The sequence below is a fragment of the Chrysochloris asiatica genome, unplaced genomic scaffold, assembly GCF_000296735.1.
Source record: "Chrysochloris asiatica unplaced genomic scaffold, ChrAsi1.0 scaffold00033, whole genome shotgun sequence".
Classification (NCBI taxonomy): domain Eukaryota; kingdom Metazoa; phylum Chordata; class Mammalia; order Afrosoricida; family Chrysochloridae; genus Chrysochloris; species Chrysochloris asiatica.
Window position 1 is genome coordinate 7,531,869 of NW_006408551.1, and position 13,134 is coordinate 7,545,002.

At 36.7% G+C, this 13,134-nt stretch overlaps 1 protein-coding gene across 1 annotated transcript in view; it reads left to right on the forward strand.

Moving 5' to 3' along the window:
* Positions 1-1,877: 1,877 nt before the first annotated feature.
* Positions 1,878-13,134, forward strand: part of SLC16A7 (solute carrier family 16 (monocarboxylate transporter), member 7) — a 106,628-nt gene continuing 95,371 nt past the window's right edge. Inside the window, exon 1 of the mRNA XM_006859508.1 lies at positions 1,878-2,121. Within this exon, the coding sequence (XP_006859570.1) occupies positions 1,902-2,121 (220 nt within the window). The 5' untranslated portion in view covers positions 1,878-1,901. The remainder of the gene's footprint in view (positions 2,122-13,134) is intronic.

Consider the following 13,134-nt stretch of genomic DNA (forward strand, 5'->3'; position numbering starts at 1 on the left):
AGTGCTGCTGTGGCCCTGAAAGATAAGCACTGGACCACAAGTTCGGCAGTTCAAATTCACCAGCTGCACCTTGGAAATCCTATACAGGGTCACAATGAGATGGAACCAACTAAACAGCACTTAACTACAATAACAACAAGCTACAGAATTTTTCATTTTAGTTCATTTCCAAAACTGGTCCTACATATTCATCTTACTAATGATACATTTTTATGCAATTTATGTTGCAATGAAATTTTTTCAGTGAAATGGATGGTGTATTTGTTGAGAGGGATGAGGACAGGTACAGTTTATTTTGTAAACACTGCAAGACACTGAATTAACTTTGTTGTTGCTGCTAAGTGCCTTGGAGTTATTTCCAACTTATATCAACCCTCTGTAGGGTTTCCAAGGAGTAGATGCTTGGTTTGATCTGCTGACCTCACAATTAGCAGTCCAGTGTGTATCCTATTGTGCCACACCCTAGCCTATAGGTTTATAAAATAAATCCAGGCTGATAGATTTTTTAATGAAATTTCAATTAGTAAATGTAGAAAAAATTCTATGGTGTGCTTACTACTTATCACCTCCAACAAGATGGGTTGATACAGTGATCGCAACAATGGGCACAAACATAGCAAGCATTGTGAATGTGGTGCAAGACTGGGCAACTTTCCTTCTATTGTGAGTAGGGTCATGATGATGAATCAGAACAGACTCCATGTTACCTAACAATAACAGCACTTATCACCTGGTGTGGTGTTGCAGGTTAATGCAGTGACTGCAAGGTCAATTTGAATTGCAAGGTCAGTAGTTCAAGCTTACCTGAGAAACCCTATACAGGGTCACTATGAGTTGTAAACAACCTGACAGCACTTAACACCAACAACAATCACCTTATAGGGAGCCCGGTGGCTCCATGCTATAAGCACTGGTCTGCTAACCACAAGGTCTGTGGTTCGAGCCCACCAACCACTCTGTAGGAGAAAAATGAAGCTTTCTGCTCCCTCAAAGATTTAAAGCCTCAGAAACCCTATACAGGGGTCACTAAGAGTCTGAACGGACTCAAAGGCACTTAAAAACAGCAACAATAATTATAATCCATTAGATTTTAAATATCTCTTTTTCATTTTTTATAAAACTAAAACTATTTTAGAAAATCTGGTGTTCTGATGTGACGTTGTAGGATAAGCACTGGATTGCTAACCACAAGGTTGGCCGTTCCAGCCCACCAGCCACTCCTTGGACACCCTATACAGGGTCGCTATGAGTCACAACTGACTCAACAACACTTAACAACAACAACAAAGACAATCTAAAGTATTTCAAATAAAAAACTATTATGTTATAACTAAAGGTAACTCTGTCTTTCTTATGTTTAGAAATAGGATTGAAATACCTCTTCACTTTTGGGTACTATTATGCTTCAAATCTAAATTTTTTACTTTCCATAGAATAACTTTTGTTTTCACAAACATATTAAATGCTTTCTATCATTAGTCCTGAGGAGCTCTGGTAGCGTAGTGATTATGAGTTGGTCTGCTAACCTCACAGTCAGCAGTTTGAAACTACCAGCACTTATGCAGGAGAAAGATGAGGTTTTCTGCCCCTGTAAAGATTTACAGGAAACCCTGTACAGTGTCACTATAGGTCAGAACCAACTCGATGGCAAGAACAACAACAACAACATCATTAGTCCATAACAATAAAAACTACATTCCTTGTATCATTTATAAATAAATTGTCTGTTAACTTTGTAAGTACAAGAATATCATCAAAATACTCATTAAAAACTATATTGTAGTTATAAGTGGAAAATACTACTTCGGTTACTATCAAGAATGGATATATACAGAATAGAAATATAGCTTAAATGTTGTTTCTTTTTCATAGGTAACTGAATTTAAAATAGCAAAGCCAAGATGCCACCACCAGTAGGAGAAACTCAACCTCAATATCCACCTCCTGATGGAGGATGGGGCTGGGTTGTGGTTGGAGCATCTTTTATCTCCATTGGATTTTCATATGCATTCCCCAAAGCAGTCACAGTATTCTTCAAAGAAATACAGGAAATATTCAACACTTCCTACAGTGAGATAGCATGGATTTCATCTATCATGCTGGCTGTAATGTATGCAGGAGGTAAGGTTCTTTAGAAAAAATAGAATTCTGGATTAAGAACTAGTTCCTCTATGTTACAGTGTTTTACATGTGCAATGTCCTGGTTTATTAAAGCTCTTTGTTTTGCTTTTGTTTTTCATACTTTGGTCACTTAAAACCAATCGAAAGTATAATGGGAACCAAATATTTAATTATCATACTAACTCAACATCTTAAACTGTTGATTCTTGTTGTAACCAGAGTACTTATTTAAATGAGTATTTGTTAGTACTTGTCAAGATTAACTAAATTATGGATTTTCAAAGGGAGACACATTTTCATTTAGTTTGAAGTATATATACATGAGACTAGTAGTAATATTTCCCAGTATTGCTGAGGCTGGTAGTAAAACTTTCTGTTGAATGAGCAAGAAACTCAAGTTGCTAAAGTTGATAAATCTAGAAAGTGCTCCACCCTAAGCTGCAAAATTAGGGTGTTGTCATGTACATGTTGGGTCCATTCAGGTTTGAGTGATCAAATAATTTATCTCTTTAGGAAATAAGTTCATTATGACTTCTTTTTATTTAAATGGTTGCTGCACTATTTTGTTGTTCCATTCTATTTCAAAATGCAGGTATAAGTCATGGGCACATTAAAATGTACCATCTCATCTCTAAATTTAAATGCATATATATATAATTAGTAGTGCATTCTTATATCATCTATTTTCTTTAAATCAATTTCAACAGTGGGCCAGACTGTCTTGAAGAGATTTTTTTTAACTCATTACTTAAAATATATGGGTTTTGCAGTTTTTAATTTTCAAGTACATATTTGACTTTAAGAGACATGTATAGACACAGAGTACAAGAACTGAAAGAAACCATACAAATAATCTAATGCAATTTTTAAAAATTTTGTAGGTTAAAGATATTATGACTCATAATATTAGAGAGATAACATTGGTAATAGTTTTTAATATTTAATAGTATTTACACTTGGCCAGGGCCGCTGTAGAAACTTTTGTTGTATATGATACGATTCAATCCTTTTAACAACCTGCAAACTAACGATCATTTCTTCATTTTGCACTGGCGAAAATAGCATTTCCAAGTCAAACAGTTCATTAATGGCAGATACTTATAGACATTGAGTACCTCAACGCTTAAATACTATGTTTTTCCACCTTTATCAAAACCTCTTTACATCTAGAAAGTGACAGAACCAGATCTAGGCCAAGCTTTCTAAAGAGCAATTCATTGTTCTTTCCACTGCAGTGGAGTAACTTGCCTGCTACCTTCACTACCAAATTTTATTTTTAATTACCTGTCCATATTTTGACATGATAATTACTCTTTAGGATATTTTCTCTTTTTTATACTACCAAGGTAAACATTTCATCATACAATAATCTAATTTGCTCTGTGTATGTGGTTTTGTGTGTGTGTGTGTGTGTGTGTGTGTGTGTGCGTGTTAGAATGTATGAGGAGGCTTCCAAATGCTTGTGGAAAAATTCCATTATCTTTTATTTTCATTTTTCTGTGATTGAAGCTCCTTTGTGTTTTTCAAAATTTTCTCAATTATTTTCAATATGTCTGTTAGGTTAAGAAGATGCATTTTTCCTTGCAAAAGTTATCTTTAAAATGTTATTTGGGCACTCCAATGAAGCTTTCATTTTTAACATTTTATATAATTTATCTTCATGCGCTGCTTTAGGGAATGTAGTTGTGTTATGTACGATGACAATCAAATCAGTAGACATTCTTCACCAAGTCGTGCTCCTCTGATTCAAGTGACTCATGTTCTTTAGTGATACCTTGCTAGAGCAATACACAGTCTTTCTGGCCTGCATTACAAAATGTGCTAATGTTAGGATATGTATTATTTGCTTTGTTTTTCCTCTCACTAACATATACTTAACATATGTGCTTTATTGACTATGCAAAGGCTTTCGATTGTGTGAATCATGACAAGCTATGGACAACATTGCAAAGTATGACTGTTATTGAACACTTAATTGTGCTCTTGAGGAATCTGTACCTGGACCAACAGGCAGTTGTTCAAACAGAGCATGGGAACACTGAATGGTTTAAAATTAAGAAAGATGTGCGATAGGGTTGTATTCATTCACCATACTTATTCCACATGTATGATGAGCAAATAATCCGAGAAGCTGGGTTATATGAAGAAAAACATGGCATCAGGATTACAGGAAGACTCATTAACAACCTGCGATATGCAGATGATACAACCTTGTTTGCTGTAAGTGAAGAGGACTTAAAACATTTACTGATGAAGATCAAAGAGCACAGCCTTCGGTATGGATTACATCTCAATGTAAAGAAAACAAAAAATCCTCACCACTGGACCAATAAACAACATTCTTATCAATGGAGAAAAGATTGAAGTTGTCAAGGACTTCATTCTTCTTGGATCAACTATCAACACTCAAGGAAGCAGCAGTCAAGAAATCAAATGATGTATTGCATTAGGCAAATCTGATGTACAAGACCTCTTTCAAGTATTGAAGAACAAAGATGTCAGCTTGAGGACTAAGGTGCACCAGACCCAAGCCATAGTATTTTTAATAACATCATATGCATGCAAAAGCTGTACAGTGAATAAGGCAGACCGTAGAACAATTGATGCTTTTGAGTTATGGTATTGAAGGAGAATATTGAAAGTGCCATCAGCTTCCAAAAGAACCAATAGATCCATTTTGTAAGAAGTGCAGCCAGAGTGCTCCTTGGAGGCCAAGTTGGCCAAACTTCGTCTCTCATACTTCGGACATATTGTCAGCACAGGCCAGTCACTGGAGAAGGGTATCATGTTTGGTAAGGTGGAGGGTCAGAGAAAAAGAAAAAGACCCCCAACAAGATGGATTGGCCAAGTGGCAGCATCGATGGACTCAAGCGTGGCAACGGTGGTGAGGTTGGCCCAGGATCGGGCAATGTTTCATTCTACTGAGCATAAGGTCACTGTGGGTTGGTACCAACTCAATGGTACCTAACAACAACAACAACAACAACATATAGTTGACACAGCCTGTTTTAATGAATTCATATACGTCCACTGATTTTGGAATTTAGTTTCTACATATTGAAAATTCTCTATTGAACAGAAAATTCATTAACTTAAGAAAGATAAAGGTTGTACAATATTTTTTAGATAAAGTTAGTTTTAATTGTCTTCTTCAATTAGTCTTAAGCAATTGTGGTCTAAGTTCCAGTGGCTTACACTCCAAGTTTATTTCTATCTGGTAGCTGTGCCATCATCTAATGCTTTGTAGTGTTGCTTGAATCTATCCCATCTGGTTGGACCAAAAATTTAGACAGAGTGTGAAAAAGATCATATGAGATATTAGGAACCAGGCGTAGGTCAGACCTCTTATACTGCCTCACCTAGATGCAAAGATTGGGGATGCTGAGAAATGCAAACTTTCTAGCACAGGAAAGGAAACTGGGTAACACCCAGTTGATCCCAGACAGCACTAAATACATCAAAACTCATTCTGCAGCCAACAAAGAACAGGATGTGTTTATAATCTCATCATGGTCATGTGAACAGTGTTCTACTCAAAAGAGGATTAGAATGAATAATGACATAATTGATTTTCTGAAACCATTAACTCAATATAAAATTATAATAAATGAAAGCTTATAAGGTGGTGAAATGACAAAGCACTCAGCTTCTAACTAAAAGCTTGGCAGTTCGAACCCACCTGTCATTCTTTGATAGAAAATAATTGGCAATCTGTTCCATAAAATTACAGACTAGAAAACCCTGTGTGGAAATTATACTCTGGTCTAAAAAGTCACTATGAGTTGGAATTGGCTTTATGGCACACAACAACATATATTTGTCCTTCAAATCATTATTACCATAATATTCTTATGCCTATTTTTAATTATTAGTGTATACATTTGTAAAAGCAGAAAAGAGAACTCTTGAAGTTCATCATGAATACGGTAGTTTGTTAAATTATTTATTTATTTAGGGAAAAACAACCTTTACATATTTTGGATAAGAGATGAGTAAAGTATGTGTAGATTAAAAGTTGACAAGAAATTTTGTATTTGGTCACATCAAAATACATAATATAGTTGTTAATTATAAAAATATCTTGATGAGATGCAAGTGAAATATTGCCTGAAATCTTTAGTCATCGGGATGAAACATTTAATTTGCTGTCTCTGGCCAGTCATGGGGAGAAGTCAGAAATTACAGAAATTTGTTACCCTTTGGGTTTCTCCTCAAATCTGGAAAAGTAATTTCAGGCCTTTTACCTACTGGATGGAGTCCTGTTGTAGCATTGTGGGCTAATGCACTGGACTACAAAGTCAGTTTAAACCACAAAGTTGGCAGTTAAAGCTCACCAATCATTCCTCCGAAACTCCATACAGGGTCACTATGAATCAGAACCAACTCAGCAGCACTTAGCAACAACAACAACCTTTTGGATACATATGTTTCTGCCTCCCACATCCACTGTTGAATGGAGATCTCCTACATTTACATGGCTTATTGGAAACAGCATCCATCTATCCAATTCTGTTACTCACAGTGCAGGTGTTTTTCAAGTGTGGACCACCATGAGTTTCTGAATCATGGGTATCTTGTTAAAAATGCAGAGTCCTGGGCTTTATCACAAACTCATCTTTTTCAAGTGCAAAGTGGCTGTCCAATCATTTCAAGAAGGATCTCTGAAAAGCAGTTCACTTTGCGTACATCATAGAGGTTCACTGATGTAGAAGAAAAACAATAATTGATTTAGAAATATTTAATCTTCCTCCAATATTTGAAAGATCTATATTTATAGAAGCATTTTAAGTTGATGATTATAAAATAAATTCAAAGACCATAAATAAAAAGCTTACTGTAAAAGCATGAAAAATCTCTCTACCAAGTAACTGAAACAAATACTCTTTTCAACATAATGCTAATTAAGTTAGCAAAGAGAACATCTAAGATCTGACATACTCATTAGGGCTTTGCACTCAACCTATTAATCACCACGGTGGGGTCACTGGGTAAACTGGAGTGTGTTCAGAGGCCTGGCCTGTGATGTCAGGGCTAGAGTCTCCTGTAGTAATTAGTTGGCATCTGGGCCTTGGTATCAAGGTATTATCTTCCTTTCTTGATGTCTGAATTAAAAATGAAACTAATAAAAGATATGCAGCAAGGATGGAAAAGAATGCAAATTATGTTTATCCTTTACTTAATCCTTAGAATAATGGCATTACATTATAGCAGCCCATCTGGCAGTCCATATGGTCTCCTGGAATGCTGGTGAGTTTCAGCAGATAGGTCAAACAGAGTGGTCACTCCATTAATAAAGCATTAAGTAGATATACAAAACAGTTTAAATTGTGTACACTGTTTAAACTTTGTACATTGTTTAGATGGATATAGGGATTTATTTTACATACAGTGATTGCCTAGCATTATCTTTTATTGCACTGAATGATAATCTGAAAATGGTTAGTTACATAATCACTGAACACGGATTTTAGTTGCCAGTCTTACTGTGGGTAGTTCATGTATTTTTTATTTATTCATATATTTTTGGTAATATATATTCTGCTTTGGAAGAATCAGTCGTTCTGCAAAGGATGGTTGACTTTGTCTCCATGGTAACTTCTTTTTCTGTTATATGTGAGCAGTGACTTCCAATTGTATTAAATTAAAGGAGATGGTTTTATGATGGACGCTTCACACAGAGGACCAAGCATTAGATCTTACCTTACTGAGTGTCAAGGAGCAAGAGGTTTTAGGCATAGAATACTGGTGGATATAATAGACAATATAATTAATGTATAATAGGTCTTTTAAAAATTCTTTTTCAGGTTTAAATTCTCTCACAATATTGTTCAGCTTTGTGCTCCATGTATTTTGTAGAACAAGAGATATTTAAAATAATATATATATAGTACTGTCTCTTCTAGTTGTTGTATGCCACTGAGTCAATTCCAAATCATAATGACCCTGTCCGTATAGGGTTTCCAAGAAGTGACTCGTGGGTTTGAACTGCCAACCTGTAGTTAGTAGTCCAATGTTTATAATACAGCACCACACCAGGACTTAATTTAAAAAAGAAGAAAGAGGATCTCACTCATGTTAGCATTAGAAAACATCCCAGGTACATTTTGACAGTCTTGTGCAAGTAGGATGTAGAGTTTTAATACTTTTGTTTTATTCAAATTTTTTTCATCAATGGGCATAGCTATGGTTGAATTTACAATGAAAATGTACATGGTAGCAGAGAGAAATATGCTCTCAAGATATCCATATGCTTAATGTTTTCCAGCTTCCCTGCACTTATTGAGGCCAATTGACTATCTCTGACCAAAGAAATATGAGTGGAAAGACTTGTCACTTCCTGATCAAGATAATGTTGTACATCTCCCATTTGCCTATTTCCTGTTGCAGGAACCTTGTTGAAGTTGACATGGCTACAAAGGGAAGGTCCTAGGCCCACTTCTGACTTTGTGTAAGAAGTAATTGTTGAATAAACTGAAATTTGTTATGCAAAGTAGTGTAGCCTAACCTGCTCAAGACAAACATCAAGGCTTAGATTGTTGTGCAGAGTTATATAAATTTTAAAATTGTTATGTAAATTGTAACCAGAGACTAGCTCAGTCTGTGATGGCCTTTGTTGACTTAGCTTTTAGTTTATCATGAGAGTGTTTGTATATGTGCCATTTTGTCAGATCTCTATCAAAGAAGAGGAAACCTTCAACATGTCGAGTGAAAAAGGAATTATAAGTAGATAGCAAATCACTGCCATAGTTGTTGGGAATGAAACTGAGTGGCTGGCACTTCAAGGCACAAATGTAAGGATCAAATCATGCCCAGTAAACTTTCAGTGATTACATTTTTCTTTGTCCCTACTGAAACAGTGATGGAAGGCAGCAAGGGTCTAGGGCATATCTCAACTCAGCTCATATGGCAAGCTATCCCAGGAAATATTTTCTCTATCTGGGACTGATAATCCATAGCAAGTGATATTGGGTTATTGCTAATTGTTATTTTTAATAGAAAATCTAAGAAACGTTTTTGAACCCCTTTCTATGTGTGTATTGGGCAGTGGATCTTTCACTTACTGATATGTAACATCAAATAGTAATTAGTTGATGACCTGACAAGAATGAAAATACCTTCCCTAAATTTTAGTTTAAAAAAATCTCATAAATTATATCACTATATACTTTTTGCAGGTGTGTTTTGGTTGTAAATGACAGAAACCTGATTTAAACTCCTTAAGGTGTGAAAACAACATATATATATATATATATGTGTGTGTGTGTGTGTGGACATATATATAAATCAGATTGGGAGCACAGGTACCAGAGCCTTCTGGGTCAACTAGCTCCAGAGAATCTATTTGTGTGTCCTGCTGTCTCTCCTATATTTGGTTTACTTATTTTGATATTCTCCCAAACACAAGGAAGATGGTTGCTAAGTTCTCAATTTCACATTTCAATATTGAACTTTGCATTGGAGAGACTGCAACTCATACTTTAATTTATAATTTGACAAGTTCTAGGGAAGATTGCTAGGGTCTGGTAAGCTTTGGCTGTGCATGGATGAATGAGTGGCTGACAGCAGCAGCCTAAGGAAAACTATGTATTTGAGATTGTTAAAAATCCGTACCTGGACCAAGAGGCAGTTGTTCGAACAGAACATGGGAACTCTGAATGGTTTAAAATTAAGAAAGGTGTGTAACAAGGTTGAATTTTTTCATCATACTTATTCAACCTGTAGCTGAGCAAATAATATGAGAAGCTGGGTTCTATGAAGAAAAACATGGCATCAGGATTGGAGGAAGGCTCATTAACAACCTGCAATATGCAGATTATACAACCTTGCTTGCTGAAAGTGAAGAGGACTTAAAACATTTACTCATGAAGATCAAAGAGCACAGCCTTTGGTATGGATTACATCTCAATGTCAAGTAAACAATAATCCTCACCACTGGACCAGTAAACAACATTCTTATCAATGGAGAAAGATTGAAGTTGTCAAAGACTTTATTTTTCTTGGATCAACCATTAACACTCATGGAAGCAGAAGCCATAATATCAAACAGCGTATTGCATTAGGCAAATCTGATTCACAAGACCCTTTTAAAGTGTTGAAGAGCAAAGATATCAGCTTGAGGAATAAGGTGTGCTTGAACCAAGCCATGGTCTTTTCATATGCATGTGGAAGCTGGACAGTGAATAAGGAAAACGGTAGAATAATTGATGCTTTTGAGTTATGGTGTTGGAGGAGAATATTGAAAGTGCCATGGGCTGCCAAAAGAACCAGTAGATCCGTTTTGAAAGAAGTGCAGCTAGAGTACTTCTTAGAGGCCAAGATGGCCAAACTTCGTCTCTCATACTCCGGACATGTTGTCAGGAGGGAGCAGTCACTGGAGAAGGATATCATGTTTGGTAAGGTGGTGAGTCAGAGAAAAAGAGGAAGACCCCCCAACGAGATGGATTAGCCAACTGGCAGCATTGATGGTAACTGGTAACAGTGGTAAGGTTGGTCCAGGATTGGGCAGCATTTCGTTCTGCTGTGCATACGGTCACTATGGGTGGGTAACAACTCGATGGCACCTAACAACAACAACAACAATTAGTTCTCTAAAATAAGGATATGACTGTTCCTGGAGGAGAGAAGGTTTGTGAAGAAATAAAAAAAAAAAAAAAAAATAAGTACTCCCTAGTCCTGGTGTGGCGATGTGGTTAGTGCGCTGGACTGCAAAGTCAGTTTGAACTGCAAGGTCAGCGGTTCAAGCTCACTAGTCACTCTATGAGAACCTTATACAGGGTCTGTATGGGTTGGAACCAATTCCACAGCACTTAACAACAACAGTCTTACTCTATTTTAAAAAGGTATTATCATAAAGATGAGGCTTTCTACTCCTGTAAAAGATTTACACCCTTGGAAACCCTGTACAGGGTCGCTATGGGTCGGAACCGACTCGACGGCAATTAACAACAACAACAACAACAACAATGGTTATTCATAGTTGTTCCTAAGAGCCCTGGAGTCAGTTCTGACCCATAGTGACCCTATATAGACTTTCCAAGGAGCAGCTAGTGAGCTAGAACTTCAGCCCTTGCAGTTCAGACCAACTTTGCAGTCCAGAGCATTTATCCATTGTGCCACTCTAGGACTCCTTAGTCATCGTAGGCATATGTTATAAAGTCTCTGAGCACACTCTGTTTGTGAATATGGCATCAGAGCTCCTAGACAAAGCATAGGTTTAGATTTCCTATGAGCCTGTGGTCACAACATTTTTGTCAGTCAATCAATACATAGCTTGTTTTCAGTGTGTTTTTGCTTAAAGATATTTTATTTAATATATGCTGTTGATTCATTAGCATTGAACTCAAGGCCCACAGCACTATAACTCATGCTTGAATGAAATATATCTAACACAAGTATTTTTCTCTGAAAAGCACATTACACCCTTTTGCACTTAGGAACTCCACACAACACTTCCACACTACTCTTGAAAGCTATTTTAAATGGAAAAACCACCATCGAACAGCACAAAAATGAGAAAATAATGGCATTAAATACATTAGGAAAGAACATTTGTTTATAGTATGAAAGCTGAAATAAGAACGCAAAATGTTGCCTTTTACAATTCCAGCTGGGAATGTGCACATTGATTGATTCAAATTTTTTGCTGCCCTATTTATGAATGACCACAAAAGCACTGCATATTGATTTGGAAGTCACAAATACATTTTAACAAGTGGACAATTTGCATATACAGGCTGCAAATCATGAGGATTGGCTATATTTTACAAGAATAAAGATGTGTTGTCTTTTAGTAATCATTCATAGGGAGCATTTGCATTTTGATACTTTATAGTTAGACAGATAAATGTCAAAATTCATATCCTGTATTTAGAAACTATTGGTTCATGAAAGGAATGCTGATGGCACAATGGTTAAGTGCTCAGGTGCTAGCCAAGAAGTCAGCAGTTTGAACCCACCAGCCACTCTGTGAGAAAAAGATGTGGCAGTCTGCTTCCATAAGGATTCCAGAAGTGGAAAGCCCAGGTGCCAGTTCTGTGCTGTCCTGTAGGGTCACTATGAGGTGGGCTCAACTTGACAGCAAAAGGGACATTGCTTAATGAAATATAATAGTAGGAAACCAGCCAGGTGACTCAACTGTGTGAGTTGGCCCCTAAAGTGAAATTTAGATTTGGAAAGTTCTGGGTTTTCTTGAGATATTAATAATGGCTTAGTACTCAACTGAGAAGGAGAAGAGCATTTCAATCAAAATCATGGGATTTAGAATAACAAACAGAATGAGTACTTTGGTACTTGGTTGTTTGGGTCACCCATTTGCCTTTTAAATGACCCTTAGTTCTTCACCTGTACAATCATAAAATATATTAACATTTACTGTTCAGGATTGTCAGGAATAAACTATTGTTATATACGCTCCTATGTTTGATATTATAATGAAATGTGGAAGGACCTAGAATTAGGGATCAGAAAGGGAAGAACATGCTCAGCATTTCTTAAGCTGAAAGAAATGAAGAATAAATTGAAACTTTGACTTGTGTCTTAGGCTGGGTTCTCTAAAGATGCAAAACCAGTGAGATATATATATATATATATATCACTGACCTTGCAGTTCAAACGGGTTTGAAGTCCTACTGTGGCACAAACCCGTTTGAACTGCAAGGTCAGTGGTTCAAGCTCACCAGCTGCTCCTCAGAAACCCTATACAGGGTCACTATGGGTCAGAATCGACTCAACGACACTTAAAAACAACAATATGTATATAAAGAGAAGTTCATACCAAAGAAATGGCCTACAATTATAGAGATAAGAGAGTCCCAAGTGCAGGCAAAGCAAACCAAGATCAGTGGCCATCTCCAGAAGGCAGGAATCCCAAGTTGGAGCACAGAGCTGGACCTCGGTGCTGAAACAGGGATGGCAGCAAGGTGACAGTTGGTCAAAGCCTGGGCAGATGCTTTTTAAAACCTACAGCGTAGAGCACACAAGCTCCTGGTGACAGGAACAGGTGTGCATAGCCCT